The sequence below is a fragment of the Ictalurus furcatus genome, chromosome 24 (assembly GCF_023375685.1).
Source record: "Ictalurus furcatus strain D&B chromosome 24, Billie_1.0, whole genome shotgun sequence".
Taxonomy (NCBI): domain Eukaryota; kingdom Metazoa; phylum Chordata; class Actinopteri; order Siluriformes; family Ictaluridae; genus Ictalurus; species Ictalurus furcatus.
The window spans coordinates 13,122,372-13,147,036 of record NC_071278.1 but is presented as its reverse complement, the minus strand read 5'-3'; the positions used below and the strand labels follow the sequence as shown (position 1 = coordinate 13,147,036).

The window sequence follows — 24,665 nt, the reverse complement described above, 5'->3', positions numbered from 1 at the left end:
CCTATCTCCTATATAGTGTACTATATTGAGTTGGCCATTTTGTAGTGGTGTCCAAATTCTGAGTGAACAACTTAATTCCCTATATTCGTTCAGTCAATTATACCCACAATGCACTCTTATTTCGTGGGAACATCCGATGTACACTTGCCAACACACTATTTCCCATAATCCAACACGAGATGGCGATAGAACGCAAAAGAAAAATAAACATGGCAGATGGTAACATAGGAGGGGGCAACTTTACCAAATGTAAGTGTAACTTTTATTCGTTAAAATACATCTGTAATGAGATATTCCGAAGTGAAATGATACAGATTATTGATTTATTGGCACAGTATATGTTTTCAGCAACTTAGTTTGCGATTTAACGTAACTTTTAAATTACCAACTGTACACATCAAATGATAATTTGGTGGATTGTTCACATATATTAGTTTAACACATTCACAGTACAGTATTCACACACATATGCATATTTGAAAATAATGTATTGACCACTCCTTAATCAAGTTAAGGACGGATGGGGGAAAATATATATATAGTTGCATTTGTTTCTTACCGGAGTCGGAAGGATCTAGTCATCAGTTATTTTGTTAACAGTTGGATGTATGTTGTCTAATGTCTTCTTACCGATAGATGGCATCTTCGAGCTAACAAAGCATGCCTTAAAGTTGGTATTCTTTCTGAAATCCGCCTTTTTCTGTTCCTCAGGAAAAAGAAGTTTCACCAAAACCAAAACTACCCAGACTGAGTAGATTTTACGCCAGATTTACCTCAGGAGTCAGCTTGAGGACACTGACGGGAAATCCCTCGAAATTTAAACCCAGCGAAAATGGATCTTTTCTACATTTTTTAAAAATAAACAAATAGAATAAATGTAACAGACAATAGTGTTATTCTCTTTTTTTAACTTTAATTATGATAAATATATTTATTAAATATAATAAATAAGCCTAATGGTAAATTAACATGACAAGCAGTTTTTGCTCTCTTTATCAACTAATACAATAAATGTGACAAAGTAACAGTGAGAAAATAAACTTTACTGTTTTACAATACAATCCATAATGTCCGCGACAAAGTGCTCTCTGATGCGTTGTCAGCATCCAAATTCGCTCACTCTTTTTTTTTTTTTTTTTTTTTTTGTTCACTTCTTCCTCATATAGTGTACTCAAATGTTATTCACTATATAGGGAATAGTGAATGAGTGAACGAGTGAGTGGTTTCAGACACAGCACTAGATTTGTAAAGAGAACGGAAGTAGAACGTTGTCATATCCAGTATTTCAGAATCTGCTGATCTCCTGGGAAGCCTGCAGGCTGAAACAACTTGTTGATGAAAGAGATCAAGAGGTCTATAGTCTTGAGGTGGATGAGCTACAAAAGCAGAGGACTAAATCAGGTTCCACTTCTGTCAGACAAAGATAACAATCTGAGGCTATCATGGGCACAGACTCGTCCAAACTGGACAATTGAAGACTGGAAAAAGACCAGGTGATTTTATTTTTTTTTGTCTTTTAATCTTCAACTGTCCAGTTTGGCTGAGTCTGTGCCCATGATTGGCCTTGGATTTCTGTTCTTGGCCAACATGAGTGGAATCCAATGTGGTCTTCTGCTGTTGTAGCACATCCACCTCAAGGGTCAATGTTTTGTGCATGCTGAGATGATTTTCTGCTCACCATGGTTGTAAAGAGTAATTATTTGAGTTACTGTATTCTTCCTTGCAGCTCAAACTAATCTGGCCATTTTCCTCAGACCTCTCATCAACAAGGCGTTTCCACCCACAGAACTGTCTCTCACTCAAGGTTTTTTTTTTTTTTTTTTTTTTTTTCTTTTCTTTTCCACACCATCCTGTGTAAACTCTGTGTGTGAAATTCCCAGGAGATCAGCAGTTTCTGAAATACTCAAGCTAGCCCTTCTGGCACCAACAGCCATGCCACAGTTAAAGTCACAGAGAGCACACTTTCCCTTCATTCTGATGTTTGATGTGAACATTAACTGAAGCTCTTGACCTGTATCTGCATGATTTTGTGCATTATGCTGCTGCCACATGATCGAATGATTAGATAACTGCATGAATGTGCAGGTGTACAGGTGTTCCTATTAAAGTGGACGGTGAGTGTATATCATCTGAATACTTTTTCCCCCCCTTATCAGTTTAGTTTTTTCTAAACACAAAGCGGGAGTACATATGGAATGGGATGTTCAGCAAGCACATACAGTATATGGATGTGATGGTCAGGTGTTCACAAACATTTGGCCAAATAGTGTATATGATAGTATAGAAAATAGTTAAATTATTTGAAAATACAGTATGTGATGGATACTATTGAAAATGTTATAACACCAATTATGTGTGTGTGTGTGTGATATATATATATATATATATATATAATGACCAAAACATTCTATACACAAAACTAACTGCCTCTAGCAATTACAGTGTTCCAATGTTAAAAGTTTAGTGATACAGATGGCAAAAATAGGTTTGCATTTAAGGGTTATCATATCTGCTATCCAGATAGATTAAGAAAGCAGCTTCACTGGTTTGCATAGGCTTTATAAGCTTCATAGGATTTATAAGATGATGTACAAAGTTTTGTTTTACGTGATATGAATGTAACTTGAAATAAAACTGGATCGAAGAACAGAAATGGTTCAGAATAGAGGATGAAGCCTGACTGAACAACCCATGAATTAATAATGACCGCTGTAACTTCTGTAACTCTGAGAAACAGTGGAGCAGCAGAAAGCTAAAACACGTACACCAGATTGAACCTGGCCAGAGTTAAGGATGTGCTGTCTATGGAGATGTTAAGCACCCTTACAGGTTAGTCTAGTTTCAGAGTATAGTTAATGAAAGTAAAGAATATGTCTCAAACAAGTGGAGAGCAGAAAGAATTCGAGGTGAGACACAGGGCTAAGAGTGAGAATGAAAAAGTTTTAAGTTTTAGTTTTTTGGTGTCCACAATCCCTTAATGCAATGATAAAACAGAAATTAATAGACAAGTTTGACTAATTAGGACATAATTTCCCAGTGGTTAAATGAGATATAACTTTGGAGTTAATTGCTTAAAATGATCTGTTGTGTCTGATTAAATGTTTGAGGGCTCATAGGAAATGCTTCTTCAGTAGCTCAACTATTTTTATAAACTTCAGTGGTAGCCTCATTTCTGTAATTTTTTTTTTTTTGTCTGACAGTCAGGTTCATATGCTAGGATGTTTTGTAAAAGTTAAGTGTAGGTCTAATGGCTTTGGTATTGTCTTGAAGTGTCATTTAATTTGCACTCACATATACAATACAAGTTTTTATTGGTTAAGTTGCATATAAATGAATCACCATCATTGTATTTAACTCCTTAGTATTAAAGAAATTAAGTTTTTGGAGTTGTACAAATGTATGAGTAATTTGTAGGCTGCCCCTATAATGGAATTGGCAAAGTCATGCAGTCCGTGATGGACAGATTGTTCACATAGTTGGTCCATGTGGTAATGATGTTGGGCAAGAAATCAAGTGTGGGATCATTTCAAGAGCGTAAAGGATGACCCCAAAAAGGTGACATGCAAACTCTGCAGGCAGACGTTCACCTATCATTCATCAACCTCGAACATGGCTTATCATTTGAAACATGTAAGTAGTAGCCTAACGTTAGCCACTTTACATGGCTGCTCACTCTAACATAAACCTAGGTAAATGTTCGCTATTACAGTATTAATAATAATGATATTGATGAGTCTTTATTGGTCACATATACATTAGGTATAAATATGGTATAAATACGGGGTAACACATAGGCCAAATTTCCTTAGTCATTCATAACATTGGGTAAGACCGAGGAATATAGCTGTGATGTGCAGCAAAAGGTTGTTGAGCTTCACAAAATGGGAAGTGACTATAAGAAACTAGCACAAGCATTGAAAATGCCCATTTCCACCATCAAGACAATAATTAAGAAGTTCTAGTCAACTGGAAATGTTATGAATCAACCTGGAATTGGACGTGTGTCTATATTGTCTCAACATACTGTGTAGAGGATGGTTCGAGTGGCCAACAAATCTCCAAGGATCACAGCTGGAGAATTGAAGAAGTTAGTTGCGTCTTGGGGTCAGAAACTCTCCAAAACTACAATCCGAAGTCACCTACATCACCACCAGTTGTTTGTGAGGGTTAAAAAAAAAAAGCCTCTACTCTCATCCAAAAACAAACTCAAGCATCTTCAGTTTGCCAGACACTACTGGAACTTCAAATGGGATCAGGTTCTATGGTCACATGAAACCAAAATAAAGCTTTTTGGCAATAAACACCAGAGGTGTTAAATATGGTGGAGGCTCTTTAATATTTTGGGGCGTTTTTTTTCTGCCAGAGGACCTGGACATTTTGTTAGGATACATGGCATCGTGGACTCCATCAAATATCAACAGATATTAAATGAAAACCTGACTGCCTCTGTCAGAAAGCTTAAAATGGGCCATGGTTGGATCTTCCAGCAGAACAATGATCCAAAACGTACATCAAAATCAACACAGAAATGGTTTACTGACCACAAAATCAAGGTCCTGCCATGGCCATCCCAGTCCCATGACTTGAAACCCATAGAAAACCTGTGGGGTGAACTGAAGAGGAGAGTCCACCAGCGTGGACCTCGAAATTTGAAGGATCTGGAGAGATTCTGTATGGAGGAATGGTCTCAGATCCCTTGCCATGTGTTCTCCAACCTCATCAGGCATTACAGGAGGAGACTCAGAGCTGTTATCTTGGCAAAGGGAAGTAGCACAAAGTATTGACTAAAAGGGTGCCAATAATTGTTGCACAGCTATATTTAACACAGATGCATGTCTTGAGACTGGGGGAGTAAACCAGAGTACCCGCAGGAAACCTCCACAGCACGGGAGAGCATGCAAACTCCACACACAGAGGGCCAGAGCAGGAATCAAACCCCCAACCCTGGAGGTGTGAGGCAAACGTGCTAAGCAAGAAGCCACGAAAGATCACAGTATAAACAATAAAGACAAATTTTTCTTTTTGAGACTTTGCTCATATTTACTAAAGGTGCCAATATTAGTGGAGGGCACTGTATATGTAGTATTTATTTAAAAAAAAACCCAACAACCCAAATGTTAACAATTGTCTTAACAAATAGGTGTTAAGATGCCATATGATATTGACTCGAATTATTAATTGAATGAAACAGTCAACTAATGTATTATTAAAAATAACCGATGGTGACGGCCCTAATATTTAATGTGATGTCTATATAATTAAAATGTACAAAAGTCATATTTGTGTTCTTTTGTCAGCTTCCAAGCTCAATGCCTTAATGCCTTAAAAAGTATAATAGAAAACGTGTTTAATAAGCTTGATATTCTAGAAGATAAAGCTTATAAACTCTTAAACAGTGCTGTGAAAAAGTATTTGCCATGCCCTGATTTCTTCTGTTTTTGTGTATATCCCATACAAAATTGTTTAAGAAATTAAAACAAAATCTAAGATAAAATAAAGGCAACCTGAATAAACACAAAATAAACTTTTTAAATGATAATGTTATTTATTGAAGCAAAAAGTTATCCAATGCCAGCTGGGCCTGTGTGAAAATGTATTTGATCCCTTAGTTACTAATTCTCCAAATCTATGAAACTGCATTCATAATGAGGTTCAGCTGGACTAGACACAACCAGGCCTGATTACTGCAAACCCTGTTCAATCAAATCAACACTTAAATAGAACTTTTTAAACAACATGAAGCTGGTTAAAAGGTCTTACCTAGTAACACACTATGCTGAAATTGAAAGAAATTCCAGAAATGATGAGGAAGAAGGTGATTGAAATTCATGTCTGGGAATGGTTAAAAAGCTATTTCAAAAGCTCTGGGACTCCAGAGAACCACAGTGAGAGCCATTATCTCCAAATGGAAAACTTGGCACTGTAGTGAACCTTCCCAGAAGTGGCCGACCTTCCAAAATTCCTCCAAGAGCACAGCAAATACTCATCCAGGAAGTCATAAAAGAGCTAAGGACAGCATCAGAGGACCTACAGGCTGTTCATGACTCCACTATCAGAAAGACACTGGGGAAAAATGGTATGGGGATGCCATGGAAGCGTGGCGAGGTGAAAACCACTGCTAACCCAGAAGAACATTATGGCGTGTCTGAATTTTGGCATAACACACCTTGATGATCCTCAATCCTTTTGGGAGAATGTTCTGTACATTGTCGAAAGTGGAACTGTTTGGAAGACCGGGGTCCTGTTACATCTGGCGTAAACCAAACACCGAATTCCACAAAGAGATCATCAAACCTACGGTCAAGCATGGTGGTGGAAATGTGATGGTGTGGGGATGCTTTGCTGCTTCAAGGCCTGGGCAACTTGCAATAATTGAGGGAAACATGAATTCTGCTCTCTACCAGAAAATCCTAGAATATCCAAGAATATCCAAAAGAATATCCAGTCTTCATTTCGCAAGTTGAAACTCAAGCACAACTGGATTATGCCGCAAGACAATGATCCAAAGCATAGGAGTAGGATCTACACCTAGAAGTAAGTGAAAGTCTGATTTCGGAATTGTTTGGTTGCAGTTATTGCTGCTAAAGGTGGCACAACCAGACTTTAAGTTTAACTTTGCAATTAGTTTTTCACACTGGTGATCGGTATTGGATAAAATTTAATAAAAACCGTATTGTGTGTTTACTCAGGTTGCCTTTATTTTATGTTGTGCTTTGTTTGATGATCTAAAACTACTTAGTATGAGATATATACACAAAAACAGAAGAAATCAAATACTTTTTCACAGCACTTTACTTGCAATATGCCATATTATACCACAGCATTGTTGAATTGTCAAATCTTACTGGTTGGAAGGTGTTGATTAACTTTCTATAACAGCAGCTCTGACAGTATCTTCGGCTGCACTTGAAATGATAAATTTATATGAATGCATTTATTCTAAATTTAGGTCTGCAAAAAATATTATTTTAATAGTAAATTTTTATCTGAATTAATACAAAAAAATCAATTACTTGTCTTAAATGTGGATTGTAAATGAGAAGGGCTGTAACATATAATTTGCCATTTTTGTAAATTTTTCCCCCCAATAATATAATGCAAAGCAAAAATGTCAATTTTTTTTTTTTAACAAATAACTTCTACTGATATTTAATGATTATTTCCTGTTACAATAACCATACCCTGTTTTAATAACATATAATTAAAATACATTTATTTAATGTATTTTAAATAAAAGAACAGCATTCTTGGAATGTTTGGACTTAAATGGAACTACTTTTTTTTTTATCTAAATTGTATTAAGTCACATTGACCTTGTTAATCTTAACATGCAAGAATTAATCAGGCTAAACTTAACCGGCATCATTAAAGGATGTGTCAAATATAATTTTTCATAATCGACAGTGAATTGTCATCTCATAATTTCAGGGCTTGTTCTAACACATTATCATTGTCTCAAAAGGTGAGTATAGATGGATGCAAATACAGTTAAGCAATGCAGAGAAATCCAAATTGTCAGGCAAGAACAAGGTCAAAACACAGGTGTGGATCAGGTGATGAGCAAACAGAGTAGTCTAGACAAAACAGCCAGCCAACAATCGCAGGCAAAAACTGAATGTTTACTTTGCAGTGATAGAGTGAGTTAGAGTCTCTTTTATAGTATGTGCTTCAGCGTGTGATTGGAAACAGGTGTGTGTGATTAGAAGTCCAGTGATTGGGAGCAGCTTAGCTGACATGGTTTCTGGGAAGTGTAGTTTGGAGCGGCCATCTTAGTAGGCTGCAGTGTGGTCTGGGAAGTGGAGTTCGTGCCCTGCATGGATCTGACAATCATTTTCTATAATCATTCACAGGGACTGCTAGAAAGCAGCTCATTTTCATTTTTTATTTTGCAATTTTCTATATTTCTGTCTTTTAAAAATGCAGTCCTTGGCAAATTTCTGTGGTATAACTGTGGAGTATTTTTATATTTCTGGGAATGTTTTTGATTAGACGTCAATCGGTGGGAAATTGATATCCTCTAATAGTTATTTGGGCATCGTAACACACCCCTTACGTAGGTTGTGGTGTTGTCAGTTCACCTTTTGCATGTTTGATACTGTTTTATTGTAGGCTAAAGCAAGGGTACATTTAAAATATCAAATTACCAAAGAAATCAAAGAACTATCAGGGCATGCAATCAAAGGTGATTTAAAATATTCAACCACCTTTAGGCCTAAAATGCAGTGTTTTTAAAAAATTTTTATTTAGGGCTGCAACTAACAATTATTTTCATAACTGATTAGTTGGCCGATTATTTTTTCGATTAATCGGATGGGGGGCGGGGCAAACTTTCAGTGCCCTTTTTTTGTTTATTTAAAATAAAATCCACAAACTGAGTGTTACAAATATAAACTTCAGACTAAAACTTTACACAACTGTTTGTCCAAAACAGAAAATAACCCAACACACACACACACACACCAGAATATATATTATTAATTTAGGACTGTAGTTTAATTCTGTGCTTTTAGTGCATTCATAAAAATAATGCATAACTACTTGTATATAAATATAATATAAACTAAAATAAATAAAATAAATATGTACACACATATAATTTATTTATAAATAATGTTTATTAATATTTAATAAATAATTTCTGTTATTTATTTAGCTTGCTAAAATAAATAAATAAATAAATATAATATAAAATTTTTAGTTTTTATTATATGAAAGTATTTATGAATTATTTTTTATGGATGCACAAAAGGTGCAGAATTAAACTACAGTCCTGAATTAATAATAAAAACTCCCTTTCACTGCACCTTGTGGCTTCTGCTACTCACTGCCTTTAGGAATATTGTTTTCTTCTGTTTACTTATGTTCATAATGCTTTAATTAGACATTACAGATCTTACTCGCGCTCCCACTGTGTATCACCGCACGTGAGGAGCAACATGGCCTCGTTACTAACGCATCACTTCCGGTATAATAAACTACAGAAGTTGCACTGCAAGCGTGCAAATACAACATATAATGACAATAAACTGGAATTAAACTAAACCTTTTAAGCATCTTGCACCAGTTTCCCCTGCCCCTTACACACAGTGGAGCATTTTGGATATAAACACGAGTTTGTGCTCGTGCATCAGAGTTTGATCTCCGCGATGTTTAATATAAAATGCGCCCCTGCCTTAGAGGACTTTTTTCCTCAGTCACGTGACGATTTCGCCTCCGTCTGATGGTGACTGAGGTCATGTTGGGAATAAAAGGTAACGGTGACAAACAGTGAACTGTAGAAAGTCGTTGTCGGTGACTCTGGGTATTAGGCTAAAGCTAGCGGCGTCGCATTACGTGCATATGATGTCATGCCCCATCGAGTAGGAAGCAGCTTCTACTTCCGGTTAGTAAAAAAAAAAAAAAAACACTAATGATATAATGGAGATGATATTACCTTTCTAAAATCCATAGCCTAGACGGTGGAGTACACAGTGTATAGTGTAAGTGAATAGTACTTCAATTGGAACAAAACTTTAGTATTTACTTTCCGAAGCGTGTTTTTGGAACAGAAGTAACATAGTGAGCAAACGTACCCCATGCCGCCTGCAGACCAACTAATCGATAATGAGATTCGTTGATCATGTTTTTCATCATCGATTATTATCGATTTTATCAATTAGTTGTTGCAGCTCTATTTATATATTTTTTTTATTTTTTGAAGGAACTAAATGAAAAAAGAAATGACAACTTGACTGTAGCAGCTAAGGTCACAAAGGTTGTCTGAAGCAATTGAGACCAGTCCTAAGTGAGCCGAAACCAGAGATACAGACACCCATCAAGAGCTCATGAAAAATGCAAAGCAGTATTTTGGGATCTTGAAACCAATTAGAAGGGCAGAGCTGTTCTTGCACAAAAGCACCAGTACAGATCTAAAATAACAATTGTCTGAATCATTCTAACTCTGTTCATTCAGAACACACAATAAAAAGCAAAAATTGTGCTTTATTTTTTTCAGTGATGGCTTGATTCCTGTGTTTTATGGATACGGTGAAAATCCTGTCAATCAATAGCATATAGACTTTTATGCACATGCTAGAGAACTCGTGTGATGTGGTCTGGCACTTCTCTGTAAGCCTGGCACTCCCCTATAAGTCATGTAACTATAGCTTTTTCTTCTTAAACAGTATAAGCCTTCCCTAGTGGGGAATAAACAGTTGGAAATTTATGGGTTCACATTAACTGAAGCTCTTGACCTGTATCTGCATGTTTTGCTTTGTGCTGCTGCCCCATGATTGGCTGGTTGGATAATGTTCCTATCAAAGTGACTGATGAATGTTAATCAAATTACTGCTTGCATGTGCAATTTGTGTTTTTGACAGCATGAGCATTTTTCTCTTTGAACAAGAGATATTTCAGTTTTAACATAACAGTAGATGTTCCTTTCCCTGATTGGCACAAGATTTGGCATTGTAGTACCCTTCAGAAGCTGAGCAAACAAATCATAATGAATATTATGCTGGTGTAGTATGAATTATACAGGTAATGTGGCTGTTGTACAAATAAAACTGCCTGATTGCATGTGCAGTTTAGAAAAATGGCAAAATGGGCAGAACTTAATGGCGCTTACTGTTTTTTTCTGTTTGGTTTGAGTCTGTTTGGTTCTGTTTGGTTTACTAAAATGTAAAACCATCAGGCCTAAAAAAGAATTTTGTGAAGATATGGCTACCTCTCTGTGTGCGCCAAAACCACCTCTGGTGTTTATTACCAAAAAGCTCTATTTTAGTTTCATCTGACCATAGAACCCGATCCCATTTGAAGTTCCAGTAGTGTCTGGCAAACTGAAGATGCTGGAGTTTGTTTTTGGATGAGAGTAGAGGCTTTTTCCTTGAAACCCTTCCAAACAACTTGTGGTGATGTAGGTGATTTCGGATTGTAGTTTTGGAGAGTTTCTGACCCCAAGACCCAACTAACTTCTGCAATTCTCCAGGTGTGATCCTTGGAGAATATATAGACAATATAGACACATTTTACACAATTCCAAGTTGTACTATACACAATTCCAGGTTGATTCATAACATTTCCAGTTGACTGGAACTTCTTAATTATTGCCCTGATGGTGGAAATGGGCATTTTCAATGCTTGTGCTATTTTCTTATAGCCACTTCCAATTTTGTTAAGCTCAACAACCTTTTGCTGCACATCACAGCTATATTCCTTGGTCTAACCCGTTGTTATAAATGACTAAGGGAATTTGGCCTAAGTGTTACCTCATATTTATACCCCTGTGAAACAGGAAATCATGGTTGAACAATTTCCTGTTCTGTGTCACCCAGGTGTACTAAAAAAAATGAAAACTAGGGGAAAATACTTCAAATATATTTTTCTTATATTCATAGGGGTGCCAATAATTGTCGCACACCTATATTTAATAGGTTTTTGATAAACCTGTGGGTTTTTTTTTTTCAAATGTTTGATATTCTTGAGAGAAGAGTATTTTTTTTTTATTTTTTAAACAAATGATTAAAAGGTTAAACAATAAAGACAAGTTTTCACAGCCTTCTTTGCTCATATATTTGCTCAGAACTAAATTTCGTATTCCTGACACTTTAATAAACAAGAATATATGTGATAATCATGGTAAAAAAAACAATAAAAAATACAATATTTTAGTTATCTTTCTTCTTTCCATAAAATGTGCTCGTTCCTATGCCGGCCATTTTGGATGCAGTGTAAATTGTTCCTAGCATCCCAGCCTATAACATGACATATCACTAGAAAGCCTAGGATGTCCTCTGACCTTGAGAACAACTTACCACCTCTACCATTATACAGGTGCATCTCAAAAAATTTTATATCATGGAAAAGTTAATTCAAAAAGTGGAACTTTCATATATTCTAGATTCATTACACACAAAGTGAAATATTTCAAGCCTTTTTTGTTTTAATCTCGATGATTACAGCTTACAGATCATGGAAATCAAAAATCTAGTGTATCAAAATATTAGAATAAAGAATTTATAATACAGAAATTTCAACCTTCTGAAAAGTATGTTAATTTATTCACTCAATACTTGGTCGGGGCTCCTTTTACAATCATGGAGAAATTGCAACTTGCACACCATATGACCAGAAAATCAACCAGTGGAATGAAATTACTAAAGCTATACTTGTTACGATTGGCTGCACTACATAATCAACGCTCTGTTTTGCGTTTTCAAATATTTTCAAATCACTTTTCACTTTGCAGAATATTGTTATCACAAAAATACCCTAAATACCGGGATATTATTTGAAGGCTATATCACATCTCTACATGTTGTCACCAGGGTTTCACTGCTCTGACACCGTGGCAGAAGCTGTCGCATCTGGATATGTACTTTCTTACCAATCAATCATTTCTGTCAGAACACAGAATGTCTGTTTTTCAAAAATGCATTTGCACGTTCCTATGGTTGCATTGTGCCTAATGGCATTGTGTTTGATGATAGTAATAGTACCACTGGGTCTGTTATTAATGTGGATGTTTCAGTGGTGAATGTTTTCACATTGTCTAAATTCATGATTTCCATAATAGGTTGGCGTGGATGCAGCATGAATGACAGTCCTTATTTCAGAGAGAGAGAGAGAGAGAGAGAGAGAGAGAGAGAGAGAGAGAGAGAGAACTCTGTCGGGTGCCCACATTGGAAAACAGGGGCTTGGGCGCTTGCATGCCTTCTGATAAACTGTGTTCACCTTTACTTATTGTTTAGCTGTAGCTTAGTTCCTATAGTGTAAGTATTTGTCCGATAATGTAATTGAAAGTTTGACTCCTTCTGTCAGAGCTGTTAGCAACTGTTTAATGGCATGTGTAACTGCTAACTATTTAGTTGGGACTTCCTGATATGTTTTATCTGTTAGATGTTTTCTAGTGTAATTCAACATGCTTTATTTACAACAAGAAGAATCAGAGATACATGGTTCCACACTCAGTAATGATGCTATGGACTTGTTTTGTGAAATACTGACTCCTGGTCTTGACAGCTGACTGTAATAGGGCTTAGTGGCTGTGCAAAATGTGCTGTCTGCAGGATGCAGAACCATAGGCCAGGAAGCATGTGTAACTAATGCTGGCATATTCATTATGTTGCTGTCTGCAAAAATGGCTTAAAATCCAATCAAAGAGTGTGCCAGGGGAGAATGATGGGAAAAAGAAGCCTGGGTGACATTTTGGTGATAGCTGACATGTCCTCTCAACAGGACGAATGCCTGTTCTGTTGAAGAGCCGGTCACAAATTACAGCAATTTCTGTCAGACTGACACTCGATTTTGTCACCTGATAAATAATTTATACTCAAATCTGAACAGCTTTGTCGGCCATTTGCCCAGTGACTAACCACGTCAAGTGATGATTTACAAACAGGTGATACACAGACAGGACCAGTTTGGTTTCAAACCAGATTCAGCAATGTGCACTAAACGGAAGTCAAGACACACCACAGCAGTGCTATTCTGATACTTCACTTAAGTTTCATGGTTGAGTAAAGGCTCATGGCAATATTGTATTGGAGAACATCCCAAGCAAAACTGAAAATAAACTAGGTGACCGTGAACAGGGTGAGAGAGGGAGAAAGAGAGAGAGAGGAGAATTGATCCAGTCGAATTGTGTGATCATCTGCCTTTTCCACAATTTACTACAGTGTACAAACATATCTTGACAGAATAATCTTCTTTCATACCGATGTTTACTTGCATGATCACTGACATACACAGTAGGGGAAATAAGTATCGAACGCGGCAACATTTTTTTCAGTAAATATATTTCCAATGAGGCTATTCACATGAAATTTTCACCAGACTTTGGTATTAACTCAGGAAATCCATACATACAAAAATTCCAAACAATAAACTCCATAAATAAAGTTATGTGTAATAAAGTGGAGTGACACAGGAAAAAAGTATTGAACACGCTAACTGAAATTTATTTAATACTTAGTGGAGAAGCCTTTGTTTGTAATGACAGCTTCAAGATGCTTCCTGTATGAAGAAATTAATCGGCCGCAGTATTCAGGTGTGATTTTGGCCCATTCTTCTAAACACATTGTCTTTAAATCTTGTTCAATTGGATTCAGGTGATTGACTGGGCCATTCTAACACCTTGATTTTTTTCTCTGAAACCAATTGAGAGTTTCCTTTGCTACGCTTTGGATTGTTGTCCTGCTGGAAGGTCCACCCACGTCTCATCTTCATCATCCTGGAGGATGGCAGCAGATTCTTCTCAAGAATCTCCCAGTAAAGGACTCCATTCATCGTTCCTTCAAGTATATGAAGTATGCCAGTACCATGAGATGAAAAACAGCCCCACACCTTCCATCTTCAAACTTCACTGTTGGTATAGTGTTTTAAGGGTGATGTGCAGTGCCATTTCTTCTCCAAACATTGTGTGTAGTATGACAGCCAAAAAGTTAAATTTTGTTCTCGTCTGACCAGACCACACTCTCCCAGTATTTCATAGGCTTCTCCAAATGAGTTGTAGCAAACTTTAAACTATAAACTTTAAAGCTTGCGGGGTGAGCATGAGCAGTGGAGTGCATTACCTATTGGTTTCTCTGTGACGATGGCACCTGCTGCCTCCAAGTGTTTCTGGAGCTCTTTCTGAGTGGTCCTTGGCTCTTGGGCTACACTTCTGACTATTCTTCAGACTCCCTGGTCAGAAATCTTGTGAGGAGCTCCTGTGTGTGGCCAGTAGATGATAGTGATGTTGTTTCGACTTGCGGATAATGGCCCCAATGGTGCTTACTGAGGGATTCAGAAGTTTTGAAATACGTCTGTAGCCGATTCCATCAATATGTTTTACAACAATAAGGTTGCGAAGGTCTTGGGAGAGCTCTTTGCTTTTACCCATCATGAGATGTTTCTTGTGTGACACCTTGGTAACGAAAAACCTTTTTATAGACCATCAATTTACTAACCCAGCTCATATTAATTTGCACAGATAGGGGTATAAATACTTATGGATTTCAGCTGGTTCCTTGCTTTACCTTGTCTTGGAGAACTGCTTTTTCTTAGCATATTCAATACTTTTTTCCTGTGTCATTCCACTGCATTGCACATAAGTTTATTTATGGGCTTTAATGTTATGAATTCTTTATATTTGTGGATTTCTTGTCTACATGCCATCTCCAGGAAAGGCTAATGTCAAAACTGGTTAATTTTTAAACCATTAGTGAGCTCTTGATGAGACAGCCTTCAATATCCTTAATAAAGGAATTAAATTGGATTTTTCTTTTTATTTCTATCCGACAATACTTTGATCTGAAGCTTTCAAGGCTTGTCCAGTCGAGGGATTCAAAACTATTCAGAAGATATTCTGCAGACAGCTGGTCAATTGAAGGGTTCACAGCAGCATGGCAAATTAACTACTGGAAACTACTGGGGATATGTATGTATGTATGTATGTATGTATATATTTGTGTGTATATGTATATATTATATATATATATATAATATATATATATATGTGTGTGTGTGTGTGTATATATATATATATATATATATGTGTGTGTGTATGTGTACGTGTATATTTTTTATATATATATATATATATATATATATATATATATATATATATATATATATATATATATATAATGTACGTGTATATATTAGGGATGTCAAGAGAACCGATACAAGTCGGTACCAATATTCTTAAAACTTGACGGTACTTGTTTTTCTGTAGTAGCGTTTGTACCGTTGATAATGAAGCACCGCGGTTGCAACTCTTTCGGAACTAATGGGGGCAGCCAATACGTGTAAGGGTTTTAGTCGGTCCACCAGTGGTAAAGGAGAAGAATGGTTGAATGTTCTGCAGTAACATACATTCACTCATCACAGTAACATGTTTCTTTATTCTGTAAATATATGATACTTCTTACATTTATATACAATGACCTGTTATAACCCCATTAAAGTTACTGCTCTCATAAAAACACAGTTACTTTTGTTTCTAAATATCGCTAAATATAGCATCAAACAACATATTTGATCAAAATGAATATTTTAGTCAGAGTTATTGTGCTTCCTTTTTATTCTGCACTGTTTGATTGACGCGCATGTGTGGACTCGTTTAGGTTTAATGGAGACTCACTTGCTGTCAGGACGAGCCTTTATGTACAATGGAAATACTGGCATGAATTTCTAACATTTACAGATAAGGATTTAAACGTAAAAATGTCATTTCTGCGCTGAAGAAAACATGTCTGGAACACATTAAAGAGATTGTTGAGAAAACATTGTTGAGAAAAACCAGCTCAAGAGCCCAGGGCCTCAAATTGGGGTGAAGTTACACCTTTCAACATGAGCTAAAACACACAACCAAGTCAGTGCAGGAATGGCTTTGAGACTAGTCTATAAATGGGAGAAGATCCTAAAACCCCAATGTGCTTGTACTGTAGTATAATACTCAAGAAGAATTTAAAATGTAGTTGTTGCCAAGGGCCTTCAACAAAGTATATAGTAAAGAGTCCAAGTACTTGTGTAAATGTGATATTCCATCCATCCATTTTCGATACCACTTTTCCTACACAGAGCCATGGGGGAGCCCGGGGCCTGTCCCAGAGAACCCGGGGCACACCCTAGATGGGGTCCCAGCCCATCACAGTGTACAGTCGCACACACTACGGACAATTTTGAGATGCCAATCGGCCTACAACGCATGTCTTTGGACTGGGGGAGGAAGCCGGAGTACCTGTAGGAGACTCTTGAGCACAGGGAGAACATGCAGGATGTCCCCCACCTTGTGCCCCAAGTCCCTTGGGATAGGCTACAGGCTCCCCACAATTCTGTGTAGAATAAGCGGTACAGAAAATGGATGGATGGAAAAACCAATGTGGAAACTTGTTTCTGGTTTTCATTATGCAAGGATTTTTTTTAGATTGACAATGAAAAAAATACTGACTCTACTTCAGTGTAAAGCTGTAACATAACAAAATAAGGGGGGAAAATGAATCTGAATACATGGAGTACGTTTTTATATGCACAATAGCTGTAGACATCGAAGCTGGGTTAAAAAAATACATCACTGCAAAAATTGGGCTGTTATTAGCTTGTATTTTTTAATGTGACAACTGAGAAAAAATGTCTTGTGTATCAAAATAAGATTTATTGACACCCTTCTTGAAAATAAGTAAAAATTAATATATAAATATAATTGCTTTTTGCCAAAAGGATTGTGTAATGTACAGGACATGTGAGATGTGTGAGGATCCATGTATGTCCACAATCTAAATTCATAGTCCAAGGTCATACACAAAATCCACAATGTACGAATATCCAACAGGGAAAATTTTTGGATACACAGGTAAGAGTCAAAAACACGGCAAGTCATATACAGATAAACTGCTCAGAATGTACAAAATTGAGAATATCAGCAAGGCGTTGCAATAAATGATAATGAACGATCTAGTGAGCTTTGTATAGTCCATGAACAGGAAATGACTGACACATGAGACACAAGAGGCTTAGAATTTGGAGGAGGGGGGCCTCTGGTGGTGTGGTAGAGAATTGTCTCTGATTAGTGTGACAGCTTTGTTTTTGGTGAGAAAACACACAAGGGACAAAGTCAGACCACAACACATGATTCTCACAAGAGCTAATCACAAGACATTGGGAAAAATTAGTCTAACACAAGAGATGAGAAAGTAACAAAGACAGTAGACTTCAATAAACACACCTATTACACAATACAAAGAGTGGACAGCAGTGTTTAATTCACAACACTATGAAAATAGAAATATACATGTTTTGTAGTTCTCTAATCCTTACTGCAGTATATGGGGTCACACATATACTCAGCAGGGCAGTTAGAAATAATGGTCACAACATCTGGCTGGTTTCCAGTAGTTAATTTGCCACGCTGCTGTGCACCCTTCAATTGACCAGCTGTCTGCTGCTGGATCAGAATATCTTCTGAATAGTTTTGTGACTTAAGGCAGCTGTGTCCCTCGACTGGACAAGCCTTGAAAGCTTCAGATCAAAGTATTGTCGGATAGAAATAAAAAGAAAAATCCAATTTAATTCCTTTATTAAGGATATTGAAGGCTGTCTCAGCAAGAGCTCACTAATGGTTTAAAAATTAACCAGTTTTGACATTAGTCTTTCCTGGAGATGGCATGTAGACAAGCAGGTGACAAAGAGGTGACAGTAATACAATTTCTACAAAATAACAATAAAGAAAGGAAAGATTTTGGTAGGAAGAACAAAGCGAGAGGTAGTAGTAAGTGCTAGTACTAAGTGGTGCACAACCCATTCAGTTAGAATACCAATGACAATCTTTTGAATCACAGAAGGCTAGAATGGCAAGTAATACACATAATGATGTGCAACAAAGATCATTCAGCTACACTCACTACTTCAGAACAGATTACACCACTGGTTAGGGCAAAACGTATAAAATAGCTAGTAAATTCTTATGGCTTATTTTCATACATATTTTCCACAGAAATCTCTATTTTCATATAAAGAAGCTTGTCCTGTTCCTCATCCCCTTGGCTTTCTCTTCTCTTCTTTTCAGAAAGCAACCAGATAAACAATGTGGGTCCAGGTTCAGGCCTAATGCAGGCAATGACCCCATACCCCACACTGGGACAGGTCTCTCACACCTATGAGCAACCCCAGCCTGTCAAGGAGCTCAACAAATATGCATCGTTGAAAGCAGTAGGTAAGCGTGCGCTAACACTTAGATTGCATACTTGGCTCTATCTAAAAGAACCAGCAAGAATACAATCCAAGCATTTACTGTAACTGAGGATCTGGTTAAAAGCCTTAGGACAGAGTACAAGAGTTTTGTCAGACATGGCATGCTTAGTGTAAAGCATATTGAACTTACCATTAATTAAGCCCCATTATTAATTTTTTTTTTTTGCCTATTGCATTTATTTTCTGATAAATGTGTTACCTAAATTCTATTACCAAGATAAGTAGTAAATATGATCTGAGAGTCAACACCAGAGTTTTTATTATCGATACATTATCAATTAATAATTCATCAGATTTTTATAATGATGTGCCTTTTACTTAATGGACAACAAAAAACATGTTAACAGTATCTAATTCAGACTCAGTTGGATTTCACTCACAACATTTAGGCATGGTGATACTAATGAGGAATTTATTTATTCTATAGAGGAATTTATTTCTGGTAGCAGCTAATTTCACTTTTATGCTGAGTGATAATGAAATAATCAAAAGAAATAGTCAACAACTTATTTAATCATAGAAGTAATTGTTTGTTGCAGTTTTATAAGAGAGAAAGATGCTATGCTATTATTGTAATACTCTTATTCTGTATTTTGTTTGAGGGTAGTGTGTGCATAGCAAACTAGTTTACATATTTTCTTGTTGGATTTTAAAAAGCCTTGAAGCCCTAAATCTTTTAGTTCATTCAAACGCAAAGCGAGTCTGAAAAAAAAAGCAAGTTGTGTGGAATTAGAGAAAAAAATAGATCAGAAATTCACTGGCAATAAAAACTTTTACGATGATTTTCCTGATTAACATTTAATACAAAATAAAGTATTCTGCATCAAGCTCCAGTTCATTAAAATATCTTAGTTGGCAGAGAGCTGTCTGAATTTGAGGACAAATGCTGGCAGACGAAACAATGCATAATGGTGGAAGTCTTGCCAAGACACTCAATCGCAACAAAGATTTTCCTCCAGGTAATCCATTAATTGCTGCCTTTTCAGATGGATTGTTGAGGAAACAAGTCAAAGAAAAGACAGCAGTCAGAGAATTAAAATGTTTGGCCCACCGCTGACTGAGACATGATGCTCGTTGCAACTGATATTTGCTAATCTTGGGGTATTGATTTACATGAATGAGCCTTGTTCTCCCAGGTGACCTTCCTGTCTCTACTGCCTGGCTTGTTTTGCATTCTGTTCTGCCTGTAGCGAAGTGTTAGTTCCAAGCAAGCAGGGACTCAAGAGGGTGTAAGGGTTAGAAAGGTCACCTGAAGGATATTTAATTAAGCAGTCTAAAATATCATAGAGACTTCATGCACATATATGCTATCCCAATTAGAGATTTAGACAGTTTCAAGGTGATACCAGTGTGTGAAAGGTGGGAAACTTGCATCTCACCCTGACTCACTGGGGATGAGTTTAAAAAAACCAGAAAGAAAAACTAAATCTCTACAGACTGATGATCAAAGATAAATGCTTGACATAACTGTATAAACAAATTTAGATAAACAAAATTCATATGGGTTTAACACATAAAATTTACAAATATTTTTGATTGCTTTATCATTGCCGAAAATAAAAATAATCTCCAAGGGCCTCTGTTTCATCCTGAACTTGGATTACTGTCTGTGTGGAGTTTTGCATTCTTCTCATGTGGGGTTCTCTGGTTTCCTTCGACATAAGGCCCACTGTGCCTGGAGCAGATTTCGGATCCACCTTTACCAGGATGAAGTGCTTATTGAAGATTAATGAATGAATGTTAATTATGGATGCATGAAAATAACTAGAACAATCTGTGGTCAAATTAATAATTAAATATATTTTACAATCTCAGACCATTTTAGATACCTTGCAAACTTGTTAAACCTAATGTTGACCCACTTGCCACATTAAGAAATTATTTTCCCATAGCTACTCCTGCTTGTAACTATGTACATAATATATTTTCCTTAGCCTTCTTGTTACGAATATATTTCTCAGAGGGACTGAATTTAATGTGTGTAAAGCTGGCTCCAATAAAGTCCTCATTGGATAAAAGCAAACTACAGCATGTTTGCCAAAAGGCCAGAATAACCTCACAGTTTTGCATATAAGGCAGCTTTGCAGATTTTATTGGCTCAGTTTGAACACCCATTGTTTGTTTCTGCTTGTGTTTTCAGCTGAGAAAGCTAACGAAAACTTTTACACAAATCGGAGACATGGGGTGGAATTGACGACCAAAGGCACACTACCCCTGCACCCAGTGCAACTTGAGGCAGAGCCAACCAACCCTTATAGCCCAAAGTTGCCTTGCCAAAAACAAAATGGACACAAGGCCAAGAGCATTAAGGTGTCGGGCTCACACCCACTGCCCTATGGCTCCAACACCATTTCTGCCCCAGGTATGCTCAGGAGCCGGGAGGGATCAGAGGCACTTGGGCGTCGCCACACATATGGCCCTAAAAAGCACAACACGCTACTCGAGCAGGTCAATGAGCTGAGCTCACAGAGTCAACATTACCTGCCTCCCCATCCATACTTCATCAGCAACAGCAAGACTGAGGTGACCGTGTGAGAGGTATGACACAGCCAGCTGACCTGAGCCTAGAGTAATGGAAGAGGGAAAGGAAGATTTGAGGAATCCTGAGAGTTGCTTTTTTGTTCTTAGGGCCTGGCATTGGCAGAGCTGCATCAGACAAAGCTGCCTGGGCCCCATGTGTAGGATCTGTACTTTTTTCTTTCAGGAATGTGCATGAAAGAGGATGGTGTAGGACTCACTCTGCAGCAAAAAGCAGTATATTTTATAATCTGTACTCTCTCTGTTTCAGTTACTGTAATGTCTGCATTATAATGCAATTTAACAGTATTGTTATAAGCTTATGACACAAACAAACTGTCTAACAAACTATAATATTGTAATGCAATTACAGTAATTTGTAGTGCATTTTGGGAACAGTGGCACTCTGTTCAGTAAGTCAGTAAGGCTGCATAGTTCTGGGATACATGGCCAGCAATGTGTCTGGGGCAGAAACTCGCTAATTCTGGACAGTTAATTTTTCTTAATCTTGCCTAGTTCATTTTGATATTGTCTCAGACCAATGTGTACCAAAACGCTGTATCGATACAGCATACATCTTCTAAACCTGGGGCTTACGCTTTTCCATCAAACCTGCCATCTAAAAATGTTGTGCTTTTTGTTTTTTTAAGGCAATTCCAGTGTTTTGTCGAGAACAAAGATGAATATATAGGGCTCTATTTTCATGCAGATGTAAGTGTAATTTGCTTATTAATGCTAGCCTGTTGCCATTTTAGTTGGGCACAAGAAAATTTACTTACATTTGCTCACTGTTGCTATTTTGATCATCATGAATGAATGATGGTAGAATGGCAAAAAAGTGTGCGTGTCATTTGAAACCGGCCAGTGCAGAGGTATTTTTAAACCCATTTGGTAAAAAAAAGGCATGTGCATTACCACCTCAAAAAAACTATTCTCAACACAGATGCATGGATTAGACTGTGTTTTCCTGACCTGAGACACAAAATTATTAGTCTTGTCCAATTTCTTACAGCCCTGTTTTGTGGTTGTTCACTATTTATATCACTCATGTGAACATAAATAGGCCACTTCACATAAACACTAAGTACAACAGAGTTATTTATTTTATCTGTAGCAATAAGAATGCTAGTTACAGATATAGTGCACCTATGCATGCATGCCTAGACCTTCAACAAAGTGAAAGTGACAGTGATATGTTTGCTATAAATGCTTTCACACCATGGCACATCACGGTAGGGACTGAGCATTCAGCCTGTTCATAGACTGTCGTGATAACTTCTTCACCCAGTGAGTCTCTGCTTAGACAACGTAGCACGCACACTCTTTGCACTCTGACAGATGAATAACTGGCCTGATGAACAAATATCTTACATTTACAGTTATGGCATTTGGCAGGTGCCCTTATCCAGAGTGACATTTATCTCATTTATACAACTTACCAGATGAGGGTTAAGGGCCTTGCTCAAGGGCCCAGCAGTGACAGCTTGGAAGTGCTGGGATTTGAACTCTCAACCTTCTGATCAGCTACCATTGCCCACATATCTTTACTTGCGGTTCCCCAAATTTCTCCATCTGGGGATTAATAAAGTATTATCTTATCTTAAATACCACAAGGTATGAACTGGACACAGTAGGGAACATTCTGCAGATTGACCTTCATAGAAACATGCAAGATCAATATCCTGGTTCACAAATTTGAGTGAGTTAACTTTAGGTAGGAATTATAGTTTTGGACACAAGGTTACTCTGGAATCATTCGGCCAATAGCACATGCAGGGTGATGATCTCGCCTGGGCATGCAGTTATCCTATCCATTTTCCTCTGGTAATCTTTAGCAAAAAGCTGTCACAATAATACCCATTAAGGATGAGTCTTTATTGATCACATATACACTACAGCACAGTGAAATTCTTTTCTTCGCATACCCCAGCATGTCAGGAAGCTGGGGTCAAAGCGCAGGGTCAGCCATGATATAGCGCCCCTGGAGCAGAGAGGGTTAAGGGCCTTGCTCAAGAGCCCAACAGTGGCATATTAGCAGTGGTGGGGCTTGAAACCCCGACCTTACAATCAGTAACCCAGAGCCTTAAACATCAAGCCACCACTGCCCCCATCAAGCCACCACTAGTCCCCCATCAAGCCACCACTGCCCCAATTACAGAGCAGCATCTCAAATGGATGCTTGTATGGAGAGGTCCCACCCCAGGCTTTTGAGGACTCATGGTGGATTGAGGCATCTAGTTTTCAGAAATGCTGTTATGAGCTACCACCAAGGTGCTACTCACTGTGCTGCGGTTAGCTCAAATGGCCCCCACATACATTTTCAAACGGTGACCTGCCACTAACCTGCAGTCCCTTCAAGATGACAAGCACTTGTGCAGTGCACTGGGTCCAATTGACAGTGTACATACCATTTTTGGAACAGTTTACACCTAAGACAAATCCCACATACTAGGGACTCTAGTATTTAGGATAGTTTCCTGGACTGCTACAATGCAGTCACTGAGTCGCCTACTGCTCTGAGGGACCAAAGCCACAGGCACAGAAGACTGTCTAGGAGTGCCATTGCTCCCCATTCATCTCAGAAAATAAGTCTTACAGGGGAGGGAGTAGCCAGGGCATTCCAACCACTAGCAAGATGAGCAATGGACACCAGGGTCACACTACCCATAGTAGAACTCTGTGGTTTGCTTGCTGATTTGCTAAACCACATTTGACAATGAGCCAACTCATTGTCAGCAAAGACAATGAATTGTGTGCCTCACCAAAGTTTTCCCAGATCTTCTGCATGACCTCTGGGTGCAGGCTCCACTCGTTTGGGCATATGCAGTACCTTGACCGTATGTCCACTGCCCCATTGTGCTGAATTAGTAGGTAAATTGGTGTCAGTGAGGCTAGCCAAGTAGCAATCCTACTTGATGTGTGCCTGTGTAAGGCCAGAGAGCTGCAACTTTTTTGGGGTCTAAAATTGGTGAGTCTTTGAGCCCCAAGAATTCCTGGAACTCCTGGATTCATGATCCTAAGTACATGGAGGTTAAGGCTGAACTCAGCATTGTCTGCTTGAATCCTAAGCTGCAGATCCAAAAGCTGAATGCGAGTGGTTTCTGAATCATTGTGCAGAGGTTTTGTTGGGGTGAGAGTAAATGGAGGAAAAAATTTTGTGAAAAACTGTAGGTGTCAAGTGAGTGACTTAGGTGGGGTCCAGACAGCAGCAATGCTCAAGCCCTGCTCCAGCCCTGTTAGTGCCAATGGCTCTGGTGGATCTGAGGGACATGGATAGGTGAGGGACAGTAGGTGCCTAGGTGAGGATGCTGTCGACGGCATAAGGGTGATTGAGGGACACAGTGTTGATAGCACTGGTGAGCGTAAGGGAAATGCTGGACGCACATGCTCCACATCTCATGGCCCAGAGTGACCGAGTGTGCTGCTTGAGGGGTATG

The 24,665-nt window shown here is 37.9% G+C and overlaps 1 protein-coding gene across 1 annotated transcript in view; it reads left to right on the top strand.

The window, feature by feature from the left end:
- Window positions 1–22,239, top strand: part of shisa9b (shisa family member 9b) — a 46,674-nt gene extending 24,435 nt beyond the window's left edge. Inside the window, exons 3-4 of the mRNA XM_053613120.1 lie at window positions 18,527–18,673; window positions 20,852–22,239. Coding sequence (XP_053469095.1) covers window positions 18,527–18,673; window positions 20,852–21,246 — 542 coding nt within the window. The 3' untranslated portion in view covers window positions 21,247–22,239. The remainder of the gene's footprint in view (window positions 1–18,526; window positions 18,674–20,851) is intronic.
- Window positions 22,240–24,665: the final 2,426 nt, after the last annotated feature.